This window comes from Conger conger, chromosome 18 (assembly GCF_963514075.1).
Source record: "Conger conger chromosome 18, fConCon1.1, whole genome shotgun sequence".
Classification (NCBI taxonomy): domain Eukaryota; kingdom Metazoa; phylum Chordata; class Actinopteri; order Anguilliformes; family Congridae; genus Conger; species Conger conger.
Window position 1 is genome coordinate 30,992,069 of NC_083777.1, and position 20,149 is coordinate 31,012,217.

The window sequence follows — 20,149 nt, forward strand, 5'->3', positions numbered from 1 at the left end:
AGACAAACGTGCCTTGATGAAAGGCATTGCGTATTCCCAAATGGATAGTCAATTTTCTGTAAATTGCCCGACATTCACTAACACAGCATATTTGCTTATGCTACAATAAAAAATAATAAATGTTACACTCTAAGGCAACTGAAGGAGTTTCTAATGGAAGCCAGGTCATGTGTACACTCCCTCCCTCGTCTCTCTGTCTCTCTCTCACACGCACGCACACACACACGCGCACATGCACACATGCACACGCGCACACATTTTTGAGGATGCATGAGAAGCCAGTAAGATTAAACTGATGTTTCCTCTTTGAAAAAAGTTTTTTATTGTTCTGGAAAACAGGTAAAAAAATTTTTTATCACAGATTATGAGTTTCAAAGTGATTGTCAGATTAAAATATCAAGCTACAAGAGTAAATACTTCAAATGAAGAAAAAGTGAAAACAGTGTGAGCCCCAGTGGGCTGTGCAATTCTGTTGCATCCAGCTCAGCTGAATGCAAGTTTAACAATCAATTAAAAAAAAAACTAAACACACAAAGTCAGTAACTGCCAAGCAACATGCAATAACAACAAATGAAACACAAACTCAATAAAGGCACAGAAAATAAATAAGAGCAATAATAATTTATATTGTGCAAGATCCTCCCTGATCGGGGGAAGGTTAAAATGACACCATGTTGGTCCGGTTTCTCTTAATGTGCCAGAACCGCACAATTAAGAACCTTGAGGATGACTCCTTCAGGAAGGAACCACTTTCTCTCCCCTCAACTCCCCCACCACCCCAAAAAAATCAGGAAATAATATAGTAATGGAATAAAGCCTTTAAATGGCAGCTGGCAGCTTTCGAACATTCCCTATGTTAGACAACATTCCCCAACTTAGACAACACAGCAAAAATATGCGGCTCTTGCACTGGTGTAAAGAGAAGAGCTCTTGTCTCACCGAACTCGTACCAAAAAAAACAGAATGAACCGAGAGTGAATTTTTGTTTAAAAAAAAAAAGAAGAAAAAAAAAAGGACAGTCTCTGGATCTGTTTAGTCTGTGCGGCCACAAGCCTGAAGGTTGCCAAAAACCCTCTTCGCATTTGGAGTTTTGGCTCTGGCTTCCCATCCAGTCCGTTTCCCGGCGGTTGGTCACCGAGGGCGACGAGCCAGCGCAGACACACATCCACCCCCCGCCGCGTCCGGCTTCAAACAGGCCCCTCCGACCCGCCCCCCCCCGGCTGGCTGGCAGAGGCCCTCCTGGGTCCGATGAGTCAGCGCACATCGCCGCTCAGCTTCATCTGGGCTTGGTGGGGGGCTTCAGGGCGACTCTCGGCCCCGCGGAGACCTGCGGAAAAACATCAAACGCCCGAACGCGAGTCAGCGCCAGCGTGGCCTGCAAGATGGCCGACAGCCGGGAGTCGGACGGCACGAGAGGTCCCAGAGGCCGTCTCTGCGTCCGCGCCCAACGCCGGGAGGTCGCTGGAACAGCCTGAGCTGAGCAGAGCTGAGCAGAGCTGAGCAGAGCTGAGCAGAGCTGAGCAGAGCTGAGCTCGCGCAACACGAGCGACTCTGACTCTATAGAGGCTGGTAAAAACGTAGCGTAGCGGTTAAGGTAAATGACTGGGACAAGCAAGGTCGGTGGTTCTAATCCCCGGTGTAGCCACAATAAGATCCGCACAGCCGTTGGAACGTGTCGACCAAACTGTACCGAAAAAGCACGCAATCGCGCGAAAGAGGAATTCTGTTATGAATATTGGTTTCAAAAAATGTCGCTGGTGTCTTATGGGTTAAAGAAACTGTTTCTTAAACTGTGGATATGGATTTTTACGGGACATAGACGTGGCAGTAGGGCAGGGACTGTATTTGTGGTGATGAAATATGGCCCATTTTATGAGCCGGTGTGAATGGGCGAGTTGTGGAATCCCGGTGGGTAATAAAACTACGAGTCAGGCAAGATAAGGGAGCGAAACTCAGCTACTGAATCACAGGTTCATGCTGAAGAACGAGGGCAGATTGGATTGGCCAATCAAACACATGGAACATGTGAAGGGGAGGCGACATCAGCTCAGGAGGTAAGAGCAGTCGGAAGGCTGCTGGTTCAATCCCGCCCTGGGTGTGTCGACGTGTCCCTGAGCAAGACACCTAACCCCTAAATGCTCCTGATAAGCTGGCTGGTGCCTAGCATGCTATGTGTGTGTGTGTGTGTGTGTGTGTGTGTGTGTGTGTGTGTGTGTGTGTGTGTGCATGAATGGGGGAATGAGAAGCATGAATTTTACAGCGGTTTGGATAACGGCACGAAAGGCCAACCATTTATGCGCATCTGTAACAGGAAGTGCGAGTGGGCGAAAAACCCACCTGAGGCTGTTTCCATGATGATTGGGTTCCTGTTGGCTTCACAGGGGGCACTGGAGGGAGTTTTGACTTGTTGCCCTGGAAACAGATTTATTACACTATAACATCCAATACAAAACAAATCGTCCCAGATAAGGCTCTGTCAGATAATGTATGGCATATGTATGCACATATGCACACAAATATCAGAAAATATTATTGATTGTTAAGAATAACTGACATAGCCACTGAACAATAGATGTACATAATATACATTTCAGTTTTATTCATTATTAAATAAAATGCATATTAAAATGAAAGTTGTACCACTCATAAAATGGCTCTTATTATTACTGAAAGGCGAGTTTACCTGCTTCTCGTTTAGCAGTGGCAAAGGCTTGGCTGGAGGTAGCGGTTTATTCTGTGACAAAACAATATTCATTCCCATTATAGATAGCAAAAAATATCAAATAGAACTCAAAATGTATTTACCCAGTTGATTCAAATATGCAATGGATTTAACGGTTAGTGAGAATATTAACCAAGAACCATTTTGCACATTTATTGATGTTGCATAAACAATAAATACATCTCAATAGAAGTGTCTTCTGGGCAGTGAGTATGCCTCAGAGCCGGGTTTCCTGTGTTGATCGTATCCAAATAACAACTCCTACAGATCCTACACAAGTTTTCCTAATGAGGCCCAATATCTTTAAGTATAACCAAAGTTGGCACATAGCAGGAGAGTAGTTTGCCACACAGCAGTATATCCATGTTCTCACCTTTAAATACGAGGGTTTGTTTGGAGTGACAGGGGGCGGAACACTGGGTCTTGCCACCTGAGAGAAGAAAAACACGACGCAAGAAAATATTAAAGATATTAGCGTATAACAATGTGCAAAATAAAAGTATAACAGGTAATACTCCATCACATCAGATAAATGTTTGTTTCACAGAAAAGGGATGAAGGATGGTACCTGTGCGGGACTTGGAGGCGTTTGCATCTGCATTTTCTTCGGTGGCTACAAAATAAAATAAAAAACATTATTTTATTAGATGTTTTATATTGTTAGCAGAATTCAAAATCTTGAGGAAGGCCGTGATCAAAACGCAGTTACCCAAACAATAACACCTACATTCAGGACTGTACACTTACGACATTAATTCAACACATTCAACATTCAGGACAGCCAGGTTTTTTACATCACAGTGCATACTGATTGGCAGTCGATGGAGGTGATTGGACGTGAACAGTGTTTTAGGGATCCTTTACATTCAGCTCACAAAAACATGAATGAACCATCAGCGCACTTCTGGGAAGACACCCAGGTTGCTGATTGGCTGAGGGCGGTCAGGCTCACCTGGGGCGGGTGTCGGGTGGGGACGACCCGGACCACCAGTGGGGCGCAGGCCTGGGTGGCTGAGGACTCCAGGAAGGTGGGCTCACTGATCTGAGGGGTCCCACAGCGGGGGCTCCCCTTCCCGCCCCCCCTCTCCAAAAACAGCGGGTTGGACAGTCCCGAGGCAGAGTAGGGCTTCCTGCAAAGCGTGATGGGAGAAGGCAGATAAACGCACAGCTCGCTCACATTCCAGAGGGCCAGGTCTACAGGTGTCCAGGTGTGGGTTTGAGTGCGGTTAAAGATCAACAGAACACTACCAAGTTCATCTCACGTGACTTTCTGTCCCAAATGGCTTTCAAAATTTTGGTAGTAAAACTGAAAATAAATGCGTTCTATTTAAAACATTGATTGGAAGATTGCACACGTTTGTGCTCTGCCAAGTGAGTATTTTTAAACCTGGTCTTTCAACCCCTTGAAGAGGGGATTTTCGGAATGAACGCAGTGTTCTATAACTGCACTGCTTTCAATTTCCAGCGGTGGCTGTTACATCAGCAATGGAATGCCCAGTTAAGAACTCTGATCACATGACCGTTAGCTGTGAGAGGCAGAGGAGGAGGGAGAGCACGCACTTTTCCCCGGGATATTTCTGCCTCCGGGACTTCCTGAAGAACAGCAGCCCTCCAATCATGAGCGAGATCACCACCAGCATGATCCCTGCTACCGACACCCCGATTACCAGCATGCGGTCATCTGTGAAAAATCCAGACACAAACCAAATCACAACACAAACCAAATCACAACACACAAAAACCACATCACAACACAAACACAAACCAAAACACAGACACAACCACATCACAACACAGACAGAAACCAAATCACAACACAGACACAAACCACAAAAACCACATCACAAACACAAACCAAATCAAAACACAGACACAACCACATCACAACACAGACACAAACCAAATCACAACACAGACACAAACCAAATCACAACACACAAAAACCACATCACAAACACAAACCAAATCAAAACACACACACAACCACATCACAACACATTCACAACACAGACACAAACCAAATCACAACACAAAAACAACCACATCACAACACAAACACACAACCACGTCACAATGTCTGCAGAAACCCACCAAATCACAACGTCGGCAAACCACCCCCACCCCCCTACCACAAAAACGAAACCACAAAACATCAATTTTGCCAATTGTAGCATCTGCAAAAGCAATTTGAACCGATTGCTGGACGCTATCTGACAAAACACCACAATCCCTCATCAGCACAGCAGAGACTGATCCGGAATGTTCCGGAGGCTCACCTGCAGGAAGGTCAGCCAGTCTGATCTCACAGAAGGGCGGAGCCCATCCGGGGTCACAGTGACACGCCCGCTCGTGATTACACACCTGCGTAGAGAACACACGGTTACACACCTGTGTAGGAGCGACACAGTCAAGTCTGAAACGATTCAGGATCATTTAGATCCAAACTCATTCAGGATAATTTTGATCGGAACTGATCCAGCATCATTTCAATAACAGCTTTGATACAAACGATGCAGAAAGCCCTCACTACAGAAAAACAAAAAATACGCCAATCTTAAGTGTTCTCTTAATATTTCGACTCCTGCTCCACTGCTTGTTTCCTGAAGACAAATAGATTGGCAATGAAGTAAATTTGAGACAATTTGGCTCATTTGAAGATTTGCCAATGGGGTAAGAAATTTTCACTGGACAAACTAAATTCTAAACAAGCTAATATTTTTTCATTGAAAGAGAAAAAATGCGACTAAGTCTCCTTGCAAGACGAAAACACTAAGACTCTTTCTCTCCGTGCACCAGGTGCGTTCGCTCACCCCGTGACTGTTGCATTTGGCAGAGCATTCCTCCGTCCCGTACACGGACACGTCCTGGCAGACGCTGTTGTAGCACACCTGTCAAAATGAGAAGAAATGTTTTTTCAGACGTTCGCTGAAAAAGTTGAATGCGTCACATGTCAAAAACTCTTAAAAGATGCCAGTGGTGTGCATTCCAACTGTCATCTAAATAAAACCTTATTCAATTATCAGTAAATTATATTTTCAATACATTTGTGTGCCAAAGCTGCTTTTCAGCTACAGAACGGAAATAAACCTCACCTTGTTTGCTCCACACTTGGTTCCCGTAGGAACCATCCCCAAGTCGTCCGTTTCTGAGGGATCCACAGCGATGTTGCACTGCACCCCGGACCTTAAACTCAGGATGGCTTTCTGTCCCGTGATGGGAAACTCCTTTCCACCTGAGCAGAAGATCTTTCCACATTTAAGATCCCTGAAAAACAGGCCAGAATATTCATGTTTTCAACTTCTGCTGACTCAAGTTCCGGATATTCACGGTACTAAAAGAAACGATGCCAAGATCACAAGGAGGATTTCCTCAAGATCGATCAACTCATCGTTATGGAAACAGTCATTTCCTTGTTAATGTTCTTGACAAGGAGGGTGCAAAAGTAAAGATAAAAGTGCAGTTCTCTATTTGTCTTGCCTCCTGCCTCCTGCCATGTCTTTGATCCAAGCTGGGATGAATTATTAAACAACATTACAGCTGTGAGCACAGCAAGGCGAGAGGCTGCTTACTGCACAGGCATTTCTCACAGTGAATAGAGTCTGTGCTTACTGTGCTGGGCATGCCTGATATTGAATAGTCTGTGCTTACTGCGCTGGGCATGCCTGATATTGAATAGAGTCTGTGCTTACTGCGCTGGGCATGCCTGATATTGAATAGAGTCTGTGCTTACTGCGCTGGGCATGCCTGATATTGAATAGAGTCTGTGCTTACTGCGCTGGGCATGCCTGATATTGAATAGAGTCCGTGCTTACTGTGCTGGGCATGCCCGATAGCCGTACGCGGTCCTTCCGCAGTTGCCATCCTTGATGCCTCTGCTGTTGTGATAGAAGCAGCCATCTGCTGCAACCTGTGCCCCTGCAGGGAGAGAGGGAGAGAGAGAGATGTGCTTAGGACAGTGTGTAGTGCAGTGTTGGTGTGTGGGGCAAGTGTTTAGGATTTTTGAACAGTTTGTGTTGCAGTATAAAGTACCTGAGCCCCACAGCCTCCCACAGTGTGTAGTGTAATGTATATCACAGTGTGTAGTGTGTAGTGTAATGTATATCACAGTGTGTAGTGTAATGTATATCAGTGTGTAGTGTAATGTATATCACAGTGTGTAGTGTAATGTATATCACAGTGTGTAGTGTGTAGTGTAATTTATATCACAGTGTGTAGTGTAATGTATATCACAGTGTGTAGTGTAATGTGCATCACAGTGTGTAGTGTAATGTATATCACAGTGTGCAGTGTAATGTATATCACAGTGTGTAGTGTGTAGTGTAATGTATATCACAGTGTGTAGTGTAATGTGCATCACAGTGTGTAGTGTAATGTATATCACAGTGTGTAGTGTGTAGTGTAATGTGTATCACAGTGTGTAGTGTAATGTATATCACAGTGTGTAGTGTGTAGTGTAATGTATATCACAGTGTGTAGTGTGTAGTGTAATGTATATCACAGTGTGTAGTGTGTAGTGTAATGTACATCACAGTGTGTAGTGTGTAGTGTAATGTACATCACAGTGTGTACTGTGTAGTGTAATGTATATCACAGTGTGTAGTGTGTAGTGTAATGTATATCAGTGTGTAGTGTAATGTGCATCACAGTGTGTAGTATGTAGTGTAATGTATATCACAGTGTGTAGTGTAATGTATATCAGTGTGTAGTGTAATGTATATCACAGTGTGTAGTGTGTAGTGTAATGTATATCACAGTGTGTAGTGTGTAGTGTAATGTATATCACAGTGTGCAGTGTGTAGTGTAATGTATATCACAGTGTGTAGTGTAATGTATATCACAGTGTGTAGTGTGTAGTGTAATGTATATCAGTGTGTAGTGTAATGTATATCACAGTGTGTAGTGTAATGTATATCACAGTGTGTAGTGTAATGTATATCACAGTGTGTAGTGTGTAGTGTAATGTATATCACAGTGTGCAGTGTGTAGTGTAATGTATATCACAGTGTGTAGTGTAATGTATATCACAGTGTGTAGTGTGTAGTGTAATGTATATCAGTGTGTAGTGTAATGTATATCACAGTGTGTAGTGTAATGTATATCACAGTGTGTAGTGTAATGTATATCACAGTGTGTAGTGTGTAGTGTAATGTACATCACAGTGTGTAGTGTGTAGTGTAATGTGTATCACAGTGTGTAGTGTAATGTATATCACAGTGTGTAGTGTAATGTATATCACAGTGTGTAGTGTGTAGTGTAATGTATATCACAGTGTGTAGTGTGTAGTGTAATGTGTATCACAGTGTGTAGTGTAATGTATATCACAGTGTGTAGTGTAATGTACATCACAGTGTGTAGTGTAATGTATATCACAGTGTGCAGTGTAATGTATATCACAGTGTGTAGTGTGTAGTGTGTAGTGTAATGTATATCACAGTGTGCAGTGTAATGTATATCACAGTGTGTAGTGTGTAGTGTAATGTATATCACAGTGTGCAGTGTAATGTATATCACAGTGTGTAGTGTGTAGTGTAATGTATATCACAGTGTGTAGTGTGTAGTGTAATGTATATCACAGTGTGTAGTGTAATGTATATCACAGTGTGTAGCTCAGTGTGTAGCTCAGTGTGTAGCTCAGTGTGTAGCTCAGTGTGTAGCTCAGTGTGTAGCTCAGTGTACCTGAGCCCCACAGCCTCTCGCAGTGCTGTAGGTGTGTGGGGCAGGCCCCGTTGTAGCAGTAGCCCTGGCCGAAGCCGCAGAGCAGGCCGTTCATCTTGAAGGCGTTGCCGGGGCACTGCGTGTCACTTCCTGTGCAGAACTCTTCCAGGTCACAGTCACCAGCGCTCTTCCGACACAGACTGCCGGCCGGCTTGAGCTGGGGGGGGGGGGGGTTAACCCTTTAAGGTCTGACATCACTAACATGTGATCTGAATGTCATTCACTGATTCTAATGCTGATGTCACAATCACTCCTGGTAAGTGACAGTGTAATATACACTGATTTAGAATATTGGGCTGCCTTTACCCTTGAGCTATGTTCATTTTCAGAGGGTAGTCACCTGAGGGGGTCCTTACCTGGCAGTTTTGGCAGCACTCTCCGTGTGCGCACTGCGCTCCCTCCTTCAGAAGGCAAGTGGTGGCGTTACAGCAGGGATTTCGGCATTCCTGCAGGGGGTCAAAAGGCCACACGATCAAATGGGTTTGGTGGTGTAGGATAATGGATAACGGGAACTGGGCTTGTAAACTCAAAGGTTAATTTCCTGACCTGGCTCTTTCATCCTGCCACCTAGTCATCCCCAGGGCTAATTGGCTACAGAACTGTTGTCTCCCTTTCCACCTCAGCTGGTGTGTGGTGAGCATTCTGGCACAAAATGGCCACCATTGCATCAGCCAGGTGTAAAGTGCTTTGAGTGTGGGGGAAAGTGCTATATAAATGCATCCTCTGACTGCTGTTGTGCCCTGGGGCAATGGAACTCAACCTGAATTACCCCACTGTGCATCCAGCAGTGTAATGGAATCCTGTGTGAAAGGTTATCTGAGTCGCTCCAGATAAGAGGGTTTGCTAAACGGCAGGAATGTAATGTGATGGTCAACAGAAAACAGGCCTAACCTGGTGCCAGTATCAGGACACCAAACAGCATTCTCCTTGCCACAGACGTGATCATCATCATCAAATAGATATCAGTGGTATTACATGGTAAGGCAATGGTTTTAGTGATGATAACGGATTGGGTACAATGGGTAGATTTGATTAATTTATAGATTACATTCATTATTTATTACTCCTATTATACAGCATATTTCTGAACCTTTTTCATTGATACAGGGTTGGTTGACAGAGGACAAATGCTCTTCTACAGCAAGCCTGTGAATGCCCCCCCACCCCCCTCCAAAGCAACCTAATCTTGTCTAACCTGGGCCCTGGGCTGCCTACGGTGGCTCCTAGCACTTGTGCATGTTTACACTAAAGTCAAGTAAAAATAGCTTGTTTGAGGTTCATCGGCTTTGCCACAGTCAGGATTGAAACCCGCAGCCATCATCACCGCTGCTGCACCAGACACTGCCCGCGCCCCGTGCGATCGGGGAATATAGCGCCTTACCTCGACGGTGCCGCAGTCGCACTCCTCTCCAGCCTCCAGAAAGGCGTTCCCGCAGACGGGACCCCCGAAAAGCCGGTCCGTGCTGGGGGAGTCCAGCAGGCAGCTGGGGTTGGCCTTCTCCAGGAAGGACCGGAGCTCCATCTGACTGCAGTGGCTGAACTCCCTTGGGAAGATAAACCTAAAAAAAAAAACGAATCAGAGGAATATTCATATTTTAAAGAAAATAACAGCTTCTCGTTTGCATTCAACTGCCAGAATACACAGTGAAAGATCTGATTTTTGGTCATAATTTTTCTTCCTCTGCTGAATTTGAAATATGGCCAATCGTGATAATTTCAGAACTGGAAACACTCATACATATTTCCTGCCAAAGACTGTGCTGTCAGCTTGTGCTTCTGCTGACTACTCAGTTTCACATCAACATTAACATACAACGTTAATCAACGGTGAAACCTCGAAATGTGAAAACGTATTCATGTTATCATTCATCAATAACCATTTTAATTCTGAACGTCTTTCTGAACTAAATATAATAGCTACCAAATAAAAAAATTATTAGAACAAAAGAGTATAATAGACAAAATATTGCTACTTCTAGCGGTTTAAACAAGCCAAAACACGACAACCCCAGGTCAGTCTGGGACAAAGGGCTGTAATGTGCCAGTGGGACCAGAGGGGTCACTGTTGAGTAATGTGACGAGGAGCAGCCTAACAGAAGCCGTGAAGAAGAGCTCAGGAGGACCTCACCCCACGCTGTCGGCCATGATGCAGTTCTTGCTGAAGCCAGTGGCTCCGCAGCCGCAGTGTGCCTGGTCGTGGGACATGCCCAGGTTGTGCCCCATCTCGTGGGCCATGGTGGACGCCACGCCCAGCGGGTTCACGTTGTGGTCCTGCGGAGAAGAGGCGCGCCGTCGTTACTGTCAAATCTCAACCGGCGGCGCTACACTTTCTCCTCGTCGTAAACTCGAGCGGTTTCAGCGTTCGGCTCGAGTCGAGTGATATCAGGTCGACTTTAGCTTTGGGAATAAGTGCAAACTCGCATACTGTGCATGGAAACAGCGCAACATCAACAATCTAGGAATTAAAAGCAACACAAACAGCTTCTAGGAATGAAGCATATACACTCCCTCCTCCCCGCCCAACTAACTCGGCGGTCTCCAACCCTGGTCCTGGAGAGCTACAGGGCATGCTGGTTTTCGCTGTTACTCTGCGCTCAATTAATCAATTCGATTAATTACACAGTTAACGCACCTCGCCTGGTTACCTGGGTCTCAACAGGGTGCTGATGTTGATCAAAAACCAGCAGACCCAGTAGCTCTCCAGGACCAGGGCTGGAGACCACTGCCCTAACTTCTACCCATTCTACTCCCCAAATCATGTGAAAGAAAAAAAATGTTTCCCTTTAGCCATTAGTCAAGGTTAATGTTGGTTGAATCGCAGTCTAAGTGCCCCGCTGGATCAGACAGAAGAGGCCTTAAAGAGAAACGTGGTTCAGGAGGGGGGGGGAGGGGGGGGTCCGTACCTCATTCACCGCTCCAGAGCCCCCACTACACATGGCGAATTTGGTTGCCAAGCCGACAGTGGAGCCTTCAAAATCGATACCGCTGCAGAGCAAAAACCATTACAATTGAGAAATGGCAACAAAGGCAAATATATTGGCACACTCGTAAACAGCAGAACTATAATCTGCACCTGTACTGGTATTCTGGCATGTACAGGCCAGACTCTCCCTGATGTCACCAGCCCACGAAAAACCACCACCAGTCTCCTGTTTATTAATTTTTTTGTCCCATACTACAGCAAAAAAAAAGTTCAGGCCTGCCACCAATTAGACGCGGTGTTACAGTCACAAACGTCCCCTGGATATCTAATGATAGTTCCCCATAAATGGTAAATGGTTGACATTTATATAGCGCCTTTATCCAAAGCGCTGTACAATTGATGCTTCTCATTCACCCATTCATACACACACTCACACACCGACGGCGATTGGCTGCCATGCAAGGCGCCGACCAGCTCGTCAGGAGCATTTGGGGGTTAGGTGTCTTGCTCAGGGACACTTCGACACAGCCCGGGCGGGGGATCGAACCGGCAAATCTCTGACTGCCAGACGACCGCTCTTACGGCCTGAGCCAATGAGACGACTGCTCTTAGGGCCTGAGCCAATGAGACGACTGCTCTTACTGCCTGAGCCATATTGCCGTACCATGTCCCCATACCACATGCCTTTGATGTCTTCAACTGACTCCCCTCTCTTATTGACTCCCATACATTATTTTAATTGCCACATTGCCTAAATCATTTTAAATCCCATACATTCGCGGGCACATCCCCCCCTCTGGCAGCCCGGCTCTGAACAGGACAAGATGGCGGCGCGGTGACTCACGTGACGAGCTGCGCGTTGTCGTGCTTCTTCTTCCTCACCAGGCTGCTCTGCCGCCATTGGAGGAAGCGCGTGAGCGTCTCGTCGGGATTGGAGCTCACGTCGATCTTGTCCTGGTAGGACCACACCTCCAGGCCCACCAGCATGACCCGGATGTTCACGGAGCGGTACAGCTGCAAGGTCACAGGGAACGTTTAGCGTCTTCACTCGGCGTTCCTCGGCCATCGCAGAACCCCCAGCCCCGGAAGGCTGAAGGAAAACTACGGGATCGGATACCTTATCCACGTGATTGGCAATTTCCAGCATTCTCTCTTCGATAGCCTTCATACTTTCTCCGTGTCTCTTGTACTGAAAACACGGTAAATACTGTAAGTATCAGATAAAAACACTGGAAATACATTAAATGTTAAGACCACCGTTTTGTCATGCACTGTGAAAGCAGAAGTAAAAAAATCTTTATCAATCAGGGATTAGAAATATGCTATATAACATTAAAATGCCAACAGAACAAAAAAATCACCTCTGCTTTGTCAACCACCAAATGCAACTCCACAAACCTTGGGACATCAGAAAAGGGCTTGCTTTCCTGAAAACAGAGAGCATGATTACATTTCTTCAAGAGGCAGAAAACCGTAATGTCTTACTAATATAAAATACAGTCACTGTTGATTTCAATGCTGATGAAATTGGCTCTACAATTACTGGACATACAGTTCAAGCTGGGTGACAACATACACAGATAAAGCACTGATGAACGGCAGATAAATAAAAGCCACAGGAAACACTCAAAGTGCTCTGAGCTCCTGGTAATGTCGTGTGTGTGTGTGTGTGTGTGTGTGTGTGTGTGTGTGTGTGTGTGTGTGTGTGTGTGTGTGTGTGTGTGTGTGTGTGTGTGTGTGTGTGTGTGTGTGTGTGTGTGTGTGTGTGTGTGTGTGTGTGTGTGTGTGTGTGTGTGTGTGTGTGTGTGTGTGTGTGTGTGTGTGTGTGTGTGTGTGTGTGTGTGCCTGTAGCGTAGTGGTTAAGGTAAATGACTGGGACACACAAGGTCGGTGGTTCTAATCCCGGTGTAGCCACCATAAGATCCGCACAGCCACTGGGCTCTTGAGCAAGGCCCTTAACCCTGCATTGTTCTAGGGGAGGATTGTCTCCTGCTTAGTCTAATCAACTGTACGTCGCTCTGGATAAGAGCATCTGCTAAATGCCAATAATGTAATGTAATGTGTAAGAGGACTATACCCAGTTGCCGAGCTTGTACAGTCCCGAGGCTTTGGCCCCGTGGTCGTAGGAGGTCTTGTTGGTGTGACTGCAGGTAGACCTCTTCCCTCGGAGATGTTCCTGCCTGTAGACCGCGTGGTCGTCTTCCGCTGACTGCCCCAGGGGCTCGATCAGGTACACCTGCTGCTCCGCCCTCAGGAAGCCCCTGCAGGAGGAGAGAGGAGGTCAACGTCAGGCCCGACACCCCCCCTTCTCCACCGCATACATGCATTACATGCATATCCCATCACAGAGGGCTCCCCGGGTCCAAACTGGCGCTTAACCATCACCACCATATCCACCTAATCCTCCCCTGATTCCATTGGCAAATTCACCACCTCAGCTGGTGTATGTTCAGCGCTCCGGCACAAAATGGCTGCCGTTGCATAACCCAGGTGGGTGCTGCACATTGGCGGTGGATCAATCAATCTATCAATCTATCTATCCATCTATCTATCTATCTATCTATCAATCTATCCATCTATCCATAATAGACATGTCAATTATCGAATAGAAAAGGACAGAATATCTTTACGATTGTGTGTATTTATAAACCAATCCAAATTTCAAAGGCTCCTTTATTTATTTAAATACAGTTTTAACAAAGGATACTGTGTCATGTGTCAAGTGACACCAAGAGCTCACAGAGAATAAATAAATGTCGTTGCCGTGTCATAAGCTCGCGGCCCGGGAGTGCGCTGAACGGCTGCGGACCGTTACCGGGCCGTCTGAGGACACAGAACCCCTCGTGCCGCACAGTCACGCACAGCCGAACTGGGTCAGTTAGCAAGAGGCGGCGCCTCGGCGAGACGCAGGACTGAGTGCGCCGTTTCGCTGGAGTCATGACCCGGGCTGCAGGAGCCCGGCGAGTGACTCACAGCCCTCCGCGCACAGCGCTCTCCCCCCAGGATTCATGTTCGTGTAACCGTCTGTGCAGCTGTGCACGGCCCAACTCCACCGGGACGAGAACAACCCCTCTGCTGCCTCACATTCTCAACCGCTGTCCAAGCATTACAATAAGACGCAGCTTAACTACTACAACAGCAGCCGGGAGATATCACTTACACGGCAGTCAGAAACAGCATGTCAGCTTTAAGATATCCCTCGATATTAAATACGTGGTATAAGACCAACAAACGGTACTAGGAATTAGGCTTCGCTTTTGGTAAACAAGAAGAGGAACTGACATGACAACTTTCGATATGCCAGATATCAGACAGAACTGGGGACATCGATTTACCCAACACAATTTTCTCAGTAGCAGCTGAGTCACCGCTCAGGCCCAGGAAGAGCTCATAATCGAAAAGCCCCCGCTCAGTTTCCTGCATTATTAGCCAATAATAACACACGGACGTGGACTGAGAGTCGTGCAGCCCTGCTCTGAGTGCAGATGTGTTCAGTCACATTCGTTTAATAAGCCCTGGGGTTTCAACAGGGGCTGGGGGTCTTTGAAGGTACTGTAGGGGGGTACTGGCAAGATTTGATACGCAATGACTATGATTTCTTCATTATTCTTGTAAATGTAACCCTTATGATGGGGGTACGGACTCGTATGAAGTTCTGCCGGGGCTCCCCTGGGTGCCTTTGGATCGGGGTCCCTGGATCAGACCCCCGTTCTGAACAAAGGGAATATAATCTCACGCAACCCCAGCACAGCAGTATTCGCTGTGGTGTCATAGTTTCCAGGTCCACACATCTGGGATATAAATTTAACTACTGCATGACACAGTACAGAGGCATAGTCCAGGGGTCAGAAAGTAAAGGTTTTGCCATGTGTTTCTTCCATCCATGAACTCAGCCAGCTGATTTCACTCATTAGTCCTACCTCCTGGCAGACAAATTGTACTAATTAGCAAATCCAGGTGGTTTGAATAAAAAAAAAAAAACTTGAGGACTTTTACCGTCTGAACACGGATTTTACACCCTGGCCAAAACCTGACTGAATAATGAACTTAGCAAATCACACTCTCACTGAGCTTTTTCTAATTAAACCAATCTCCGCGGTTTGGATGAACATCCGAATGGACAAAGCTCAAGTTCTAAGCACATTCATTCATATGTTTCACGCTTCCAGCGAAATGTTCCCCTCACATTTGAAACACAAGTTTCAGTATGTATTCTCACTCTGCACATTTCAACATTGAGCAACTCCACTCAAACTCAATTGAATGATTTTGACAGGTGTGGGCAGTGTTAGAGAAATGACTGACCTGACAACAAATAACAGTGTACAGCATTCATAAACAGGTTTCACATCAAAGGTTTCAACAGCACCCTCCTCAGTAACGGTAATTGCCAAATATGGAGGGACAGAAATCTGCCTCCCAAGCAGGAAGTGACACCTTTTATCTTATGAACAAGAATGTGAGAATGGTGAAACAAAAAACACCTGCCATTTCTCACTTCACTCTTGCACGAGAATCTGAACTGATTATCAGAATTACCACCATCTACTTCACACAACTCATGACAAAGCTAAGATCCTCCTGAGCAGAAGCTTACAATCTGACAGCAGAGTGCACATACTGAACTGTCAGAGCAGGTCCACACACACACACACACACACACACACAGATACACACACACAGATACACACACACACAGATACATACAGATACACACACACACACACATACACACATACACACATACACAGCCACAGGACCACACACACACACAGCCACAGGTCCATACACACACACACACATACAGATACACACACATACACACACATACACACACATACACACACATACACACACATACACATACATACACACACACACAGATACACACACACACAGATACATACAGATACACACACACACACACAGATACACACACACAGATACATACAGATACAGATACACACACACACACACACACACACACACAGATACACACACACACAGATACATACAGATACACACACACACACACACACACACAGATACATACATACACACACACACACATACACACACACATACAGATACACAGATACACACAGATACATACAGATACACACACAAACACATACACACAGCCACAGACACACACACACACACACACACACACACAGACACACAGACACACAGACACACAGACACACAGACACACAGACACACAGACACACAGACACACAGACACACAGACACACAGACACACAGACACAGACACAGACACAGACACAGCCACAGGTCCACACACACACACGCACACGCACACGCACACGCACACACACACCTCCACAGGTGGAGACATCAGAGCGGTACGTACCGGATGCCAGAGCACAGTGCCACGCTGACAGAGGAGTCTCCCGTGCCGTGGATGTGTCCCTGGTAATAACAGTGATCCTGTCCACACAAGGGAAGCCCAAGCAGAATTAACAGCAGTGCGAGAACAGACAAAGCTCACCGATACTCTGACTAATCATATGGAAAATCTATTGAAATTCCTTTGTCAAATTACATTTTTTTCCCCAATGAATGTGAAACAGATGCCTGGAAAAGTGGATTTTCCCCGATAGGACACGGACGACCGAAAGGCCAGAACTAAGAGGGGGAAACCAGGAAACAGGATTCCCTGACCCAGAGCAAAGTCTAGAAACACACCTGGAAATGTGCAGAATTCAACACAAAAGAAATAAACATCGGCTGGGAATACTGACATGTCAAAAAACTCACATCTATAAAGACACACGCTGTACGTACGTACATACGTGCAAGGGCATATAGCCAGCAGTACAGAAGACAGCCACAGAGATTATAAACCCAGAGACAGAGGACAGAGTGGAGTTCCTAGGGGCCAGGAGGGCCACACTGATCTCAGCCAAACAGGGGTTTGAAAGAGGTTCCTCCACCGCCCTGTCCAGTGTAAAAACACGCCCTGGATTTATGCCTGGGGCCCGGGTCCCCTGGGCGATAAACTGAGCCAAACGGCTCGTGATGAAGCACATCAGAGCACTCATTCCTGATCCCATATTCACTCCTCCTCCCCCTCCCTACCCCACGCAGTCTGCTCCGGCTACTGACCCAGCCCTGAACCGAAGCCTCTCTCCCCTGGCTGACCTCCCTGCCAGGTCTGGCCTCCCCACACCTCCTTCTGCTCAGCCCCTCAGCCCTTATCTGTCCCAGGATTCTCTGAAAAACTGGAGAATCCCCCCTCCCCCACTCCCTGCCTTTTCTGTCTGGCTGTCTGTCCCTCTGTGGGGTGAACAACAACAGTAACAACAATAAGGTTCTTTGCTCAGTGATTTTTTGCCCAATGCTCAATGTGGTCAAGACAGACTTAAATGATTACAATCAATACAGTGATACCATAATAATTCATAAACAAATGGACAATGATTTTGGACTCGGCAACGGTACTAAAATGTGTTTCCAGCACCCCCACGTAACAGTTTGCTGTGCTCTCGCTGATTAATTTGCCCCTGGAACCAGACTCCTATCTTGCAGGCCAGACTGCAGAGAGAGTTAATCTGCTGATTAGGTCTGCGGCAGTCGCTCGGAGGACCCGCAGTCTGTGGGGGAGCGCCAGTGCGCTGCATTCAGGATGGAAAACCACAGAAGAAGCCTCAAGTGAAGTTTTTTGCCCTTACCTCATGGTTTGGTGACGTGGTCACTTCTGTACCGTCTTCCAAGTAGTGTGTCGCCGTGTAATCCCTTCCCAGAAGAAACCTGGAAAGGAAACAGCACTTAAGCTCACTTAACAAGCGAGGGCCGTTGTATACTGTGGTTTCGCTGCCTGAAATGCAGAAATGCAGTCATTTCTGAGCCAGGTGTGTGTAATGCACGCATTTCCCCAGCCTGTGTTCAGTGATGAACCGTCTCACCTGTTCTTCTCGAGATGAAGTGTGAAGTTCTGTCCCTCTACAGCCAATGCATAACGAAGCTCGTCAGGATAAGTCTGCAGTCAGAAACGAATAAGTTACCATTTGCCTATAGTGTGTCCATAATTTGATTACAGAATGCAATGGAGTAGTTTTGAAAAATAACACTCCACATTTTCCCCAAATAGATTTGGAATTTGAAACTCCACCAGAGAGTGGCAGTACATTTGTGAATACGTAACAAAAATAAAATAAACACAATTAAAAGGCTTAATGCCACAACCAAAGATTGGCTCCAGTGATAGCCATGAAGCCACGAAGAGGCTAGTTTCTTAAACCCATATGGTTGTAATTATTATCTATGCGGACGAAGGCACTCAATACCACAGGAAACCGAGGCACTATTGTTCCCACCACTGTTAACCAAGGCCTTTTCCCAAGAACGCCGCAAGACAAATACAATTTCTGGTATTCGTATATTCTACGCTCTCTATTTCAGTGTATATTTTAAGCTGAAATAGAGCACGCGAGGCTTGCTGTACGCGCCTTTCATTTTTGCACGAAGCCAGGCTCGCGCAGACAGACAGAGCATTAATGCTGGAAGCGTGGCTGCAATCCCGAGCCCAAAAGTACTAAATACATCGAATTTACGATGAAACGTAAAACAGTGGAATGAAGAATGCATCAGCACAGCAGAGGGCCCAGATAATTGTATAACACTTACTTTAAAACACTGGAGGCATTGATACCGCGAGGTAGCCTACAGCACATGATAACATCAATCAAATATTAACTAAAAGCGGAAGTCTTTGCTTCTTGGACAAGTCAAAACTTTAAGAACTTAAAGGCGAATTATAAAAAAATATTATTTAAAGTTATGGGCAATTAAAATACAACGCGTGCGTTATAAACTTCTGCAACGTATAATTAAATAGATAATTCATATCCAGTGGGGTGTTAGGCTAAGGAAAGAAACATTGTGAAACATCTAATAAAATGAGTATCGATACTGTTTTAAAAACCTATTCAGCTCGCCTCTGCGCTCAACGACACACGCACCTGTGTGGACGATGCGCTCCTTTTCCCCCGAACTGTAAGTTTCTGAGGTCTGACTACGGCGTAGTCCATCACATGAGGCAGCGAGCGGGCACTTCCCACAAATGGTCCTGAAAATATTCCGAAGTTTGGACATTTAGGCTAAACGCGGACATACTTGTACACACAATGCAGACAGAATATATAAGCACATAGCCGGTCGAAGCAATCAACTGTAGACATGGATACAAAAATATAAAATATATTTGACTGCAGCCTGGCAGAAATATAGTGACATTTTACATTAAATTAACAAGACAACTAGGCAAAGCTTCACTAATACTATTTATAGCCTAGTAAAGGTTCTCAAATAAACGATCTCTTTTCATGAATAGGAATTCATGGAAATTCAACACAAATCCACGACTTATAGTCTACTTTGGGCATTGTTGCCGAATGAATTTTCAATCAAGAATAAATTATGCATCCAATGTTTTTTTTTTTCTCAAAACTGCATTGTGAGCTTACCCCATGACGAAAGCCCTATGAATGAGATCATAAATATAGAGTATCGCATTGCTCTGACAACCCGTCCGCCGCTTTCAAGTGCCAGTTCTGAAAACGACTGGCAAGCTCGCGAGTCCTGCTTACAAGTTCCGCTGTAGCCACGCCTCTGGGTCTCCTCGGCGATATCCTGTGTATTAGCATACGGGCGCTGAGCGCCTATCCGGTAACCGCGCATTAAACGGAGTCATCCAGTGATTCATGCTAAAGTCACATCTTACCGGAACTTAAGACCATTAGTTCTGTAACAAAACAAGAAGTCCC

The 20,149-nt window shown here is 45.8% G+C and overlaps 1 protein-coding gene across 1 annotated transcript; it reads right to left on the reverse strand.

Moving 5' to 3' along the window:
- Positions 1-298: 298 nt before the first annotated feature.
- On the reverse strand, positions 299-19,931 carry adam8a (ADAM metallopeptidase domain 8a). Its single transcript, XM_061227992.1, has 25 exons — positions 19,850-19,931; positions 19,346-19,452; positions 18,290-18,363; positions 18,056-18,134; positions 16,735-16,811; positions 13,438-13,621; positions 12,722-12,787; positions 12,478-12,549; positions 12,205-12,374; positions 11,341-11,422; positions 10,566-10,708; positions 9,819-9,996; positions 8,794-8,883; positions 8,399-8,594; positions 6,535-6,637; positions 5,815-5,986; positions 5,533-5,610; positions 4,999-5,083; positions 4,283-4,403; positions 3,675-3,852; positions 3,291-3,335; positions 3,096-3,152; positions 2,684-2,734; positions 2,338-2,412; positions 299-1,327 (listed from the first exon to the last, which is right to left on the reverse strand). Exons 1-25 carry the CDS (start codon positions 19,896-19,898, stop codon positions 1,277-1,279), a joined length of 2,583 nt encoding a protein of 860 aa, XP_061083976.1. The 5' UTR covers positions 19,899-19,931; the 3' UTR covers positions 299-1,276.
- Positions 19,932-20,149: the final 218 nt, after the last annotated feature.

Coding starts and splice junctions, on each gene's coding strand:
- adam8a (XM_061227992.1), bottom strand. CDS start 19,898: ATGCGATACTCTATATTTATGATCTCATTCATAGGGCTTTCGTCATGG. Junction 5,084..5,532: donor CCAAATGCAACAGTCACGGG/GTGAGCGAACGC, acceptor TTCTCTACGCAG/GTGTGTAATCACGAGCGGGC. Junction 2,413..2,683: donor CACTGCTAAACGAGAAGCAG/GTAAACTCGCCT, acceptor ATCTGTTTCCAG/GGCAACAAGTCAAAACTCCC.